We start from the raw sequence: 14,740 nt of genomic DNA, 5'->3' as shown, positions 1-14,740 counted from the left end.
CTTAGAAGACAACGGGCTACTTACCTTATTTCATGATATTTATTGCAATGACAAATCAAGTTTTAATACAAAATCAGCAGACAGGCAGTCCAAACTTCTGCAAAGTAACATACTGAAATTCTAAACTTAGGCAAACAAATTTCTCATTTGCTTTACAGTAAATAAAATTCCTCCTAGTGTTTTAAAAGTAATCCACTTCTTTCTTCTTCTCTCTCCATTTCTTAGATGACTCCAATTTAAAGTCTAGGTGAGAGAAAGTACAGCATGGAAACCTAATACTGTGGGCGATTTATTCGGAACACTTTTCATTTTTCAGAGGTACCTTAACACTGAGATAATAAACACTGCTGATCTAAAATAATAATGGAACCCACTTAAGTCCGACTGCTGTATTTAATGAGCATGAAACAAATCTCATGGGTTACTCTCTCCTTATGAGACTATGTAAATGATCATTAGCCTTATCGACCAATATTTCTATAGAATTTCCCCATATATTAAATCCACAGTTTATTATAACAAAAACTTTTTAAATTAAATGCTACTCTATTGTCATGACCAGGTCCTCACGGGGCAGAAGCGGATTTACCGAGACCTGCACCGAGTACGGTCTCGGGAACCCCTACCTTTTCAAACACCTCTTCTTTCTCCCTGCGCTTCCGTTTTCGGGGTCTCCGGTTCACTCGAATCCATTTCGTGACCTGAGGTTCAAAAACCACAGCATTTCAAACAAGGCGACGGGGTCCTGACGGCCGCCCCCCAGCGCGAGAAAGCAGAGACCCCCGGCCTCGCGACCTGGTCTTCCCCGCACCTCGGGAGGCCACCGGCGCCCGCTCGCGGAACTCGCCGGGCGCCTCAGCGCAGGGGCCGCGACCTTCGTTCCTGGCCGCTCCCCGCGCCCGAGCCGCAGCCCGGCGGGTAGTCCCCGCGCCCGCGCGCCGCAGCGCAGAGCCAGGGCCTCTCGCCAGCCGCGGTCTCGCGTCGGCGCCACCGGGGCGCAGGGACCGCGCCGCCCGCACTCACCTCGGCGCGCACTTGCCGCGCGAGCCCGCACTCCGCCCTGGAGCGGCGCTCCCTCTGCAGCGGCTGCGGGGGAAGAGGACACAGTCAAGTTTACCGCGGGAGCGGCCCCGGCCTCCCTACCCCGCGCCCGCTAACTCGGCGTGCCCGCCCCGTACCTCGCCCGCGGCCGGGGAGGACGCAGCGGCGGCGCCCGAGCCCGCGCCCTGCGCCCACCCGGGTCCGCATCACCTCAGGCGCGGCGCGGGCGGCGGGCGCCGGGCCTGGGCGGCGGCGCGGGCGGGCGGGCGGGCGCCGAGCGGGGGCGGGGCCTGCCTTAAAGGTATAGCGGCCGCGCCGCCTCCCGCAGGTCGCCCGCCCGCGCCGGCATTGTATTGTTCTCCCCCACGAACAGCGTGCTCCCGCTCCCGGGCTCCGGCCGCCCCGCGCCCCCGCGCACCTTGCCCCCGCCACCCCTCCCTGGGCTCCGGCCGCCCCGCGCCCCCGCGCACCTTGCCCCCGCCACCCCTCCCCCGGCTCCGCGCCCTGCGAGTGGCTTCCTGGCAGCGAAAAGGAGCCCGCGCCGCCCGCCGCAGGCTGGAGGGAGCGGTGGCGGGGAAGGAACCCCGCCCGTGGCCAGCCTAGCGCGCTCCTGGAGTTGGAAACCTGGTCCCGGTGGCTTTCGCGGAGGGAAAGTAACTTTCCTAGTGGCGTTTTCTCCGGGACCGGGTTCTACGCCGTCGAGTAGACGTTTCCCAGTGGGCCCTCGGGGCTCCGGGTAGCGGCAGGTGACCTCCCGGGAGGCGAGGCCAGGGCGCAGAGAAACCCAGCCCCGCGCTCCCGCCAGTGTGGACCCGCAGCCCTCAGACTGCCGTGGACCCCCAGAACCAGTGGGTAGAATTTAAAAAGAAGGGGTCAATCTGTTTTCATAATTAGGGAGAAAGTTTACACTTACTTTATAAAAATGTGCGATACCCCAAGATTTTCCTCCACCCGCCAAAGGCCTTCTCATCCGCATCAGCAGCTGCTGTAACCCGCCTGCCGGTGAGGGCGGGCCGGGGCGGAGAGTCGGTTTGTCCTGTTGCTTGCTGGGTCTTGACCATCCCTTTAACTTTATCACATTTCTTTAAAGAAAATCTGTCTCGCCCTCTCTTTATTCCTACTCCATCCTTCTTTCAAGATCAAAAGGTTTAGATCAAAGCCAAGATCAAACTCACTACTTTAAATAGCAACTTTGCCATGGAGTATTTTACACAGAGGAGCTTAATGGAGACATCAGGAATTTATCCCTTCATTCCATATTCATAACTGGACTACTTAAAATTAACACGGATGATGCATGTCTATTTCCTAAAACAAACAACAAGTCTGCTCAAATGAGGGATTCTTACTTTGTTTCCAGGAATACAAAAAAGTTGAAATCTAGAGAGCAATATAAATAGACGTGTTAACCATTTTGTGTCATTATTATAATAGCTAAGTGCTACGAAATTTGTGCTCATTTGCTAGAGATTTTTCAATGTGTTATTATATCTTTTAGTATAGACTGTACAGCCATCATATACAATTTTTTACTGTAAAGGAAATATATATAAATAGTTAATGGTTTGGAAATCTTGCACATAGGCAGGTAAATAATTATAAATGGTGAAGTGGATTACTCTGAGCTGCTTAATTTTAAAGGGAAAGAGAACTTTGAACTCTTCAACCTTCTATGCTGCTAATAACAGTTCCACAATCAATAGAAATCTATCTTGGCAGGCACTTCCTTTTACCCACTAGAATTTTTTTCCTTGGGAGTTCACGATCCCCAGAAACTCTGATATGAGCCATTCGATATTGATGTACTAAAACAGTGCTCTGCTTAAATACAATTTTTCAACATACAGTCTTGGAAGAAACAAAATCCAAAATAAATTCCAATAGTCCAGTAACAGGAATAAAGACAACTATTGCAAATTAAATCTTACAGACTTATATGAAAGCTGCTGTTAACAGCTGGGTACTAGTTACTTGAAAAGTTTTTTATCCTTGCAATTTTTAACTGGTTGTAGAGACACACACACACACACACACACACACACACACACACACACACATTCTTAATTCTATAAATCCCATTGAACCACTGGAAAGATCTTAGAAACTGAGACCTGGAAACCCTGTCTTGCTCTGCTACTGACACATTCTCCTTTCTTCCTAGCACCCAGATCATGGATAACCTAACGGTTTCCGGCATGAGCTGAACAAAGGAAACAGCCTACTGTCACTCTGGTCTTCTAGGATTTTGCTAAGTAGGAAGCAAAAGCTGTGACCCATCCTAATTGCCTCTTGTCTCCTTTGTCCTTTGTCCCCCAACTCTCCTCCCAATTGCCATCCCAGAATCCATCCTCCACAGAGAAGCCAGAATGGTACGTCCAAAGGTAATTCAAATGATACCACTTTGCCTCACTGAGAATGCTTTTCCATCTCTTCTTTGCCTGGCTAGCCCACTTATCCTCTAGTTCTGGGTTTAAGCAGCGCTTTTGCAGAAAGGTCTTTCCTTACTGCCCAGTCCAAATTATGTCACTCCACTATACTTTCTAATAACATTGTTTATTTCCTTTAGAGTGATTCTTAGAGCAGTTTTAAGTTTATAGAAAAACTGAGCAGAAATCAGAGTTCCCATATTTGTACCCATTCACCAGCTTCCCCATATTTAACATATTGCATTAGTATATTTATTATAACTGAGGAACCAATATTGATACATTATTATTCGCTAAAGTCAAATTTACATGAGGGCTCACTCTGTGATGTGCAGTTATTATAGCTCTTTTAAAAATGTACTGAACGTCTCTCTCCCCAGCTGGATTTTATGCCCCAAGAAGAAAGAGATCCTGTCTCTTTTGTTCTTGATTTTTGTTCAGTCCACCAGAAACACTGCCTGGCACATACTAGAAATTCAATAAATATGTTACATAGTGAACGGAAGGATAGAGGAACAAATGAAGGACACCTAAAATTTCAAGGGGGAGAAGTCTTAAAATGAAGATCTTTCTAATTAACTCCTGTTTGTTTCACCACTAAAATGCTTAATTTGTAAAGAGCCTAGAATTTTCCATTTTTACAAAAGGGAGACCATGGGATATTAGTTATATTGCCAAGGTAACTTTATAAACAGGCTGTGCACGGTGGCTCACACCTGTAATCCCCGCACTCTGGGAGGCCAGAGTGGGAGGATCTCTTGAGCCTAAGAGTTCAACACCAGCCTGGGCAACATAGCAAGACCCCTGTCTCTACAAAAAAAAAAAAAAAAAAAAATTAGCCAGGCATAGTGGTGGTAGCCTGCGGTACCAGCTATCTGGGAGGGTGAGGTGGGAGGATCACTTGAGCCCGGGAGGCAGAGGCTACGGTGAGCCATGATGGCACCACTGTACTCCAGCCTGGGCAACAAAGTGAGATCCTGCCTCAAAAAAATATTAATAAGTAAATAACAATAAATTTTAAAAATTGAAATGAGAAAGGTTCCTAATTCTCTCACATATGAATCACTAAAATTATATTCCAGAATGGTGCTACAAGGTGAATTTAATCTATAATGAAAGATTTACATATTGCATGACACTGAAAAAATACTTTTTTATTGTGTTCAATCCAACCTGAACACATTTCTCCTGTTGTCTACCTGAATCTCCCCTTCTTCACAGGCTGATGCCAATGAAGGTAGGGTGTAGAGAAACTGGAAGACCGCTTTTTTAAAAACTGGAATTCTATAGTGGGGGACGGGTATTCTAATTACTGTCTTTGAGAATGTAGTAAAAGCACTTTAAAGCTGTCTCTTAAAACAGATGTTTTCTATCTAAATTGTATCTTTAAAAATGCCTCATCCAGTAGATACGCATATTTTGAAAGGAAGTTGTTCTAAGAAACTTTTTTTGCCAAAGCAGTCCATAATAGCTGAGGACAATGTCCGAGGCTGAGGAAAATACCATTGCTTTCAAATTATTTAACCTCGTGATTGACTGGAGATTACTTTTGGAGGGAAAGCCTTTTTCAGTTTTCTTCCTTTTCTTAGACAAAGAAGAAATTCCTCCTATCACTGGAAAAATACAGTGATACCAACTTCACATTGTTAGGGGTGTGTTTTCTCTTCCTGCTTCTACTTCATGGAGGAGGCACAGGACAGGGGAAGGAAGAGGAGCCAGCCTTCCTAGGCACCAGGAAGGCCACAGGGCAAGCAAGGGGCTCTTCAATGTTCCCAAACAGCCGCAGATGGCAAATTACATTCCCTCAGGCACAGCGGAGGGAAAACTATCCACTAAAAGAAACCGAAAGATCTTTGAATACCAAACAAGGTTGAGAGTTCCAGAAGCTCCACTGGTTTCAGAAGTGTTCTATTGCCAACATACGTTCAGGGTGAATTTAAAAGTAGGAATCTACACATGTCTAGAAATAAAATCAAGGTTGGATTAAGTTTCAAAAATAACAAAGAGGGATTAGGAGCAAAGTTATCAAGTATTTATATCCTTAAATTTGGTTTATTTATTTATTTATTTATTTATTTTGAGACAATGTCTTGCTCTTGTCACCCAGGCTGGAGTGCAATGGTGCAATCTCGGCTCACTGCAACCTCCGCCTCCTAGGCTCAAGCGATTCTCCTGCCTCAGACTCCCCAGTAGCTGGGATTACAGGCGCCTGCTACCACGTCCAGCTAATTTTTGTACTTTTAGTAGAGACAGGGTTTCACACCATGTTGGCCAGGCTGGTCTTGAACTTCTGATCTCAGGTGATCCACCCACCTCGGCCTCCCAAAGTGCTGAGATTACAGACGTGAGCTACCGTGCCCGGCCGTCTATTATTTTTAAATGTAACATCCTTTATGTAATATTTTTGGATGATTTTAGAAAAATTATAAGTTAATCCAAAAAATATAAAAGATGCTACATAAAGGATGTTTAGAGGGTTGTTTATTCCATTAGATAGTACTTTTCTATCAGGAGCCACAGGACAGTCTTCTCCCTGGTGTCAGCATCAGGAATAGTTGGACTTGATCAGCTGGTTTGTTTTTACCTGTTATTTGTATTATTTGTATTTGCCCATTTTGTCTCTGTCTTAAATAAACACCTAGTTGTTGTTGTCGTTGTTTTTTTTTTTTAGGAGGATTTTGGCCCTGCCAAACGGACCTCTTAGTGGAAGTCCTTACAAAGCATAATTTTCGAAAAAGGAAGTCAGTTTCATGCTTGGCGTAGTGGATTGCTGAGGCTATGGTTCTGCAGTGATCCGGCTAATAGACCTTCTTTCTCTCAGTAACCATAACCTGAGCTCACTGCTGCTAAAAACGTTTACAGAGATCAACTGAGGGAACATGTACAATACTTAGTTCTTCCCTTTCTTGACCCCCTCTGAGAATCTAATGAAGGCTAATGGTGCTGTCAGCTCCTTAGAAAAAAATACACCTACAGCACACACACATGCGCGCACACACACACACACACACATACACACCCCCCAATTGTCAGGAGGTTCACAGATTCTTCTGTACCTAAACTTGTAGTCTGGATACTCTAAAATCCCTTCTTGGAATAAGCCAGACCACTTTTAAAGCTGGCCCTGGACTTGGTCTTATGGGCACTCTGTGAAAGTCCTGTTATCGCATTAAGTTCTGGTAAGAAGCCATCAACCTTTATTGAGGTGCATTATAAGAAACAGCCCCATAAAATCCATCACAATGTTTACCGGAAGGATGGGTTTAGAGGGTTGTTTATTCCATTAGATCGTAATTTTCTGTGAGGAGCCACAGGACAATCTTCATCCTGGTATCAGCATCAGGAATAGTTGGACTTATGCAGCTTGTTTGTTTTTACCTCTTGAATACTGCAATTTATCCCTTTTCTCTCTTCTAGAAAGCTTGGAGCTCTGTGACCCTGTTTAACCAGGCACAGGAACTTCAGGGTGTGCATATTATGTGCTAATTTAATTCCTGGCTCCATCCTTTTTTCTACCATTATTTTCATGTTGCTTCATTTTTCTTGTTTTATTTCTATCATGTTATATTTACCTGTTTTGGAAGCTGCCTTCACTCCATTTTGGACAGGGAAGAGTATGACTCAATGAAGTATTCTGGTTTTTTTTTGGTTTTTGGTTTTTGTTTTTTTAATTTCCTTTTTCTCTTTGGATGGGAGAAGGGAGGATCTGGGAAAATCTTATGGTATAATATTTATCTCCATTAACAACGTTTAGAAGTAAAGTACAGGAGTTAAGGATGTATGACTGTTCTTAACTTATAACTCTACTTATAAAATTCTATGAAAAGAACTGTCAAAATATATAATACTATGCATATATAATACTATACAGATATCATCAAATAAACATAATACTGTACAGGACTATTACAAAAGGCTAACCAACCAACTATTTTACCTCTTGGTATCAAAACCAGAAGAAAGGGGCTTAGATTATGGAGAGAATAATGTAAGTTGAACATATGGACAGGTTATTCACATAAAAGACATATTAAATGCCTACTGTGAAACGGAGCACTAGATTTCGTGAATGCAAAGATGAGTAAGCCATTGCCCCTGTCCTCAGGAAACTCCTGTGACAACGCAGTAATACAGCAAGGTATAAGGAGCACACAGCCGGCTTGCCTAGTAGCTGTGTGGCCCCTCTAAGGCTCCTTCCTCATAAAGTTATGATCAAATGACATGTAATTTGCTTAGAACAAGAAGCAGTTGTTATTTATCAACTTCTAAATGACTAGAATTAAGAAGCAATACAACATTACTAGAAGCTGGAGGGAAGTGACTTTAAGACAAAAAAAATATTGAAGCACCCCTACCAGAGAGCACAGGACCTTAGACTGCTAGAGAGAATAAGAGTGGCAGTTACCTACAGAACTGAAGGCTCTACAAAGTGCTTCCATATACAGACTGTTCTGCTCGTTCCTCACACAGTCCCATCTGAAAGATGGAAAAACTGAGTCTCAGGGGATTTCATATCGCTTGGCCCCTAGGTCTCCTGGTTGGAAATGGAATACTCTTTCTACTCCAGCGTGAGTACTTACAGAACATCTAGTGTGACTGTCTCACTTTAACATATTTGTTCATTATATGGATTAGATCAACCCCAGATGACAACATAGGCTGGAAAATATAATTCCATACAATAAAAGTCTACTGAAAAATACATTCTAAAAAGCAGACATTATTATATTCCCTTCAATGCCTGTTACGATTGCAGTTATTTATAGGGCTTGATATTCATGGACATTATAACCTTAAAGAGTTTTCAGCTGTGTGTGGTGGCTCATGCCTGTAATGCTAGCACTTTCGGAGGCTGAGGTGGGAGGATCACTTGAGGCCAGGAGTTCAAGACCAGCCTAGGCAACATAGTAAGATCCCATCTCTATAAATAATGAAAATAAAAAATTAGCTGGGCACGGTGGCATGTGCCTCTAGTCCCAGGTACTCAGGAGGCTGAGGCAGAAGTATCGCTTGAGCCCTGGAGTTTGAGGCTCCAGTGAGCCACTGTTGTGCCACCGCACTCCAGCCTGGGTGATAGAGCAAGACTCTGCCTCAAAAAAAAACAAAATTTCACAGGTGAAATATAAAATGATGTAAGGGTGCCTTTAGATCAGTGGTTTCTACTCTCAAGTGCTTATTAGAGTCACCAGAAGGTGTTTTACAAATCTCAATGCCCAGGTGACCACTTAGGTTCACATCTCTGAGAGTGGGACCCAGACATCAGTCATTTCTAAAGCCCGTCCACCCCTCAGGATTCCAATGTGCAGGTAGCATTGAGAACCACTGCCTTAGATAATTTTAATGATGCCCCTTCTCAAATAGGTTACTATGGAAAAAATTCCAGATGCTTGGGAGACATCTAAATTTCAAAGTCAATGCCACAGATGATAGCCACTCACTATGCTTTACTACAGTAAGTCGAATTTGGTAGATGGCAGACACAATGTTGGGCAGGATGGGCTGGCGGTCCAAACCAGGAGTCACTTCCTGCAGCTTATACAACAAGGGATAAAATTTTGGGCAAGATGAGTTAAGCACACACACAAAAAGAACTAAAAAGAAGTGGAAGATTTCAACATTCTACCCAGAAGGGAGGCAACAATGGGCAGATATCTGACTTTTTTTTTCTAACGCTAATACAAATTCTGGGTCCTTAGCGAAAAGTGCATACATCCTTATCTTTAGGAACCCAATCTTAGTGCTGACCTGCAATACTGTAAACATGAAGATGGTATTTCCAACTCATCATCTGTAGATGATGTTCTAATTATGCTGATGGCTGCCATCCATTCACTTGAAATGAACATTTGCATTTGGAAGATTGCTGGCTAGAATTAGGGGACAGTGTGCACCAATGGAAAAGACCCTCTGCTGTGTGCAAAAGGTATTGTTCCATTCAGGAAGCAACCCATGCTGACTTCCTCGAGTCTTGAGCACTATGCTCTAACCACATGGGCTCTATTGTTTAGAAAACACACACACACATATATTGCTGCTATAGGAAAATTATTCTGGCAAAATGCCTTACAAAAAGGGATTAGTTACTATTGAAAAACACAAAAATATCAGATGTTGATATTTCACCAGCTTGAAAAGCAAACAACCATGTCTAGGCACTTTCCCGTTATTTCCTAAGGTAGAGCAGGTGTGGTATCTGGAAGTGTGGGCACATGGACGTGTGGATGCTCCACAGTGCCTTTGAAGGAGGGGATGTGATGTGAGTCTGTGGCCCTGGCATGTCGAGTTTTAAAAAGCTTGGCACTCAGACTGGTGGCTTGTTATATGTCCTCCAAAAGAAAACCAATGAAGTCACAATTTGCAACAAGAGGAATGGGCCTGATTCATCCATCCCTTGATGAAGAAGTAAAATCTCTTTCACACACACACACACACACACACACACACACACACACACACACACACACACCACAGAGGCAAGTAAAATCCACCACATGTGTGGGGGGGGTGGAGTGGCTGTTCCAAATATAAATAAGATATGAGAGAAAGCTATTTTCCAGAATGTTTGTTCACCAAACATTCAGTGCCATACAAGGAGGTGTTTCAGGAAAACAATGGGAAGGGCCAGAATTAACTGGCTGCTAATCTCTTCACTTTTTGTAGGATGTTTTCTCCAGCGGTGGATGAAATCAGTGTTTAATGCTATACAGGCCGAGCTGTGTCCATATAAGGAAAGCCCAGGCTCACGTCTCTCCGTGAAAAAGGACCTGTCCTCCCCTCCCTGTGTTCTGCTTCCACCCCCTGCATGTGGAGGTGGAGAGTGGGAGCCGGGGAATGTGAACTTGATCCAGCACTGATCAGCCAAGCAGCAAACTCTCATTGTTCTTTAGATACCAAACATAACTTCTTTCTACTAGGGATAAACCCAGCCATTCTGTACATAACACAGCTTTTGTGCTCACCAGTATGATAGTTGGAAAGAACCACAAAGAACATTAGAGCTTTATTAGACACCTCCTAATATGCAGGATGTAAGAACCTACCCAGTTAATTTATATTCAGATTAATATTAGGTATGTTAGAATCTTATTAAATCTATCTTCTAGTAGTTTCTGAATGCTTTTATAATTATGGGTTTCAATTTATTATTAAATATTATGGCCTGTTTTGCCTTCTATGGGAGCATTTCTTACCATCACTGCCTTGATCTCTGAGTTTCAAGGATAATGGAAATCATGATAAGAGACAACCAAATATGCTGTTGCTGTTTTTACATGTCACCCTGTAAATGTGACTTAACTGTTTCAGTACAAAGCCATGGTGTCATGGGAAATCCACAGTTGGGAATTTGGACTAGGCACTCTCTGTCATTGCCACCAAGAAGCTCTGTGGCCTTGGACGTGCACGTCACACAACCTCTCTGAGCTATGAAACAGAGATAATGCTGTGGTGAGGATAAAATGAGATGGTGCATATGGCAAAAGGCACAAAATAGACCAGTAAATGCAAATCCCTTCCTCTTTCCCCTCAGAAACAAAAGTCTGGTATTTTGAACCTAAGTAAATTTTCAAAGGTACCAAAATAACTGAGTTGTGATGTCATAATAAAAAGCCTGGCCTGACAAGCACACAGGTTCAATGTCCTTGTACGGAACCTGCAAAGACACAACACATCTGAGCTACTACAAACAAGTGTGTGTCCCTTCCAATGACAACCAATGGACATGAGAAAGCAAGTTCTGTTTCTCATGTGTCTTCTTATAAAGGAGATAATTCCATTTCTGGTCCTGTCTCATTCAAAACAGTAAGCTGACTGTTATTACAAGAATATCACAAAGTGAAATTTGATACTTCTTTTTCTCTTTTTTTGAGATGGAGTTTCACTCTGTTGCCCGGGCTAGAGTGCAGTGGCGTGATCTCAGGTCATCGAAACCTCCACCTCCTGGGTTCAAACAATTCTCCTGCCTCAGCCTCCCGAGTAGCTGGGATTACAGGTGCACACCACCACACCTGGCTAATTTTGTATTTTTAGTAGAGACGAGGTTTCACCATGTTGGTCAGGCTGGTCTCGAATTCCTGACCTCAGATGATCCACCTGCCTCGGCCTCCCAAAGTGCTGGGATTACAGGCATGAGCCACCATGCCCAGCCTGAAATCTGGTATTTCTACATTGCTCTCTGAAGATACCACCATGGTCAGGTGCTAGATGCAAAAATAGCTACAATCCTAACTGGAGCTACATGCATTTAAAACCAGTATAATAATTAAGGATGAAGGCCTTTAAGTCAGACAGATTTGGTTTTCAGTTTCTTCATCTATAAAATGGGTATAATAACAATGTCTGTCTTACGGAGTTGTGACTAGGAGAAATAAATAGCTATTATGTATAATGCACTTAGTATATAGCCTTTTCTGCTCATTCTGGATGTTCTAAATGTAAAATAGGATACTCTAGTCAACTGGAGGCAAGGAGGTGAGGGGAAGGAGGGAAGGGAAGGATTAAGTTAAAAACTACAATTCTATAGAGAGTTAAGACAATCTACATATTCTTAGATTTACCCATTTGCAGCTTAATTGACTAGAGGCATTTATGCAAAACCCAGGCAGATGTCTCTCAATTATGAAACCAATGACAGTGACTAGGAAATACAATTTGAGGAGGAATAACCAGAGGGAATTGTAGAGCAACTGCCTTTGCAATAAACAGAATCCAGAAGCGTCTTAAGGAGAAGTGTGTCTCTACCTGGCTGCATGGAATGTGAAAAGTGGCAGCATGCGTCACTCGGGAGAAGGAGGGAGACACCAGAGAAAAACAAGACGAAGTGCTTGGACAAAAGGCAAGAGACGCTGCCCGACATGGGAGGCAGCTTCTCCGTCCCAGGGAAACAGACCCCAGGAGTGGAGGGGTTATCTCCAGCCGAATCCCATTATCGCTTGTTGCCCTGGAGTCTGAGTCTCAAATTCTGATGTATTGACTTTGGCCTCCCTTCCATGCATTTTCGTGCCAATAAAGTTGCTGAAATTAAAGAAGAACTGAATTGTGAAGTCTTCTGGCATAAATAATGTCACATTGCGAAGTCAAGGCTAATAACAACCAGGATGCTGGTAACACCCTTACGGAAAACCATCTGATCTACATGTCTCTCAGTGCGGTTTGAAACTCCCCTCGGCCTACAAAGGAAAATATTTTTAGCATGTAGCACACTTTGTAACAGACATATAAATGCACCAAAAATATAATTTTAGGAAAGCATCTGGGTTTGATCATTTCAACCCCAAATAGGTTCTACTTTCTCAATATAAGAAATACTGCAACATTTTGCTATAAAATATGCAGCGATCACTGTAGCAATTTCTCACACACATTTCATTACTGGTTCTGTTTGTTTTTTTAAAGCAGCAAATACTTGAATGATTGAGATAAAAAGCAGCATAAAACATGAAGTGCTCTTTCTAGAGCATTGGGCAACAATGGCTTCCCCTCCTCCAAAAGGCAAACTGGACCTACTGGACTTTTCCCCCAAGGTTATTTAGGCAACAGGCATAAATATTTTATCTCTATGTCTCAAAATGTATCTTAGAAATAATAGTTGTCCTTGTCTAAGGTAAAACTGACCTGCAGTTATTACTGACCCATAGGAATTTTAAAACTAAAAAGGCCAGCAAAAATTTTTTCATCTCCTGATCAAACAGGTTAATCTCTATGAATAATTGATTTCAACTAGAAGCAAATGCCTATTCTTCAGTGGTCAGCCAGCATAAATGCTTTTGTAGATTGATTATTGCTCAATTCTCTCAATCATCTCTCAAATAGCAATTTTCCACCGGAAAAGAAAAGAAATGAAGAAACAGGGTTCCCAGATAGTGTAACTTTGTAAAACACCATACAGGACAAAAGTCTATTTAAAAAAACTCTCCCAACACCAGTCCAAACTAAGGGCAACTTTTAAGTCTGAGGGCAATTCTGCAGGTTCCAAGGACAGAAGGAAAGACACACGAAAGTAAATCCCAACTTTCTCCTCTCAGACGCGACCAGGTACACCTGCATTGCAGGCCTCAGTACGGCACCGGACGCAGCCCAGAGCGCCTTCACCCCGACCAGCTCCCCTTACCCCCAAAGAGGCAGTGAGCCTCAGAGAGGGCAAGTGGCTCGCCCACTGCTACACGGCTTCAAGGTGGTAGAGCTGACTCCAAAGCTGGTATTTAATGGATTCACTGACGCCTTCATCCACTATAGGACTAGCCTTGCTGAACAAAACTTCACAATAAAGAACTCTGTGAAAAAAACATGGATTTGGATATAACAAACTTTCCTCCTCTACCCAGCCTCCAATCTTGTTCATTAACTTTAAAGTAATGCTGCCTTGCATGTTATGCACCAAACTGTTTGGAGCCCACTTACAGTGTGCCGGTGGTGGCTGTAACTCGACAGGATCAGAAGCAGAAAATACTGGGGTCGTAAAGGCCCAAGCTGGAGGACTGACCTGGAAGAACAGGGTCTTTTGCTGAATGATCGCAACAGACTCTTTACCAAGCACCAGTGAAAAGTAGACAGCTGCCATCCAGAGATGTGTGACAAGAACGCTGGCCTTTTTAAACACACATTGGGATCTGTGCAGTTCAACAATCATTGACAGTTACCCTGACCTGTGATACACTTGTTGGCTGGCCACCACCTTTGTGCTCTCTGACACTCTTCTGCTCTGGGTCAGCTTCAGGGCAAAAGACAGGGACTCTGGTTGGAAGTGTGCTTGTGAAAGCAAATAAGAGGATATGAAAAATGTACATCAAGATACACTTTTTGTTTAACCATTTACTTTTTCCCATTCGTTTGTTTGTTTGTGTGGCCTGGTATTATCTAATTTAGTTTCCATCTCAAGTGAGGAATGGCTGTATCTTTCCAAATGCAAAGACCTAAACTAATCTCTATATACAAGCACATTCACTCACACCAAAAAAATACCAGCTTTTTCATGCAATGGAGCCCAGTATTTCCTATGCAAAATATTCCATCCAGATACATAGGGCTACCGTTTAGAAATATCTAGTGGAAGACGGGCATGTATATCCATGACACATATTTGTGAAAAGCCCTGGAAAGTGCAGTCCACATCCTGCATCCGTGAAAGAATAGGAACAAACAGCTTCAAGAAAAAGAGGAGTCATTAATGAAAAATCATCACTTCTCAGGGCCCTCTGCCATACTCCTTTATTATCTACTCATAGGTCTTCGTTGAAACTAAGGCAAAGATAGGACCCAAATTACAAAATGCTTTA

At 43.3% G+C, this 14,740-nt stretch overlaps 1 protein-coding gene across 14 annotated transcripts in view; it reads right to left on the bottom strand.

The window, feature by feature from the left end:
• Positions 1 to 14,740, bottom strand: part of AOPEP (aminopeptidase O (putative)) — a 369,731-nt gene that overhangs the window by 82,367 nt on the left and 272,624 nt on the right. For all 14 annotated transcript variants that reach the window (XM_024251889.3, XM_063714294.1, XM_063714296.1 and 11 more), the window contains 2 exons: positions 1,024 to 1,086; positions 627 to 701 (listed from right to left, as the gene is read on the bottom strand). In XM_024251889.3, coding sequence (XP_024107657.3) covers positions 627 to 701; positions 1,024 to 1,086 — 138 coding nt within the window. The remainder of the gene's footprint in view (positions 1 to 626; positions 702 to 1,023; positions 1,087 to 14,740) is intronic.

This window comes from Pongo abelii, chromosome 13 (assembly GCF_028885655.2).
Source record: "Pongo abelii isolate AG06213 chromosome 13, NHGRI_mPonAbe1-v2.0_pri, whole genome shotgun sequence".
NCBI lineage: Eukaryota > Metazoa > Chordata > Mammalia > Primates > Hominidae > Pongo > Pongo abelii.
The sequence above is the reverse complement of the archived record's forward strand: the minus strand, read 5'-3'. Positions and strand labels throughout refer to the sequence as shown.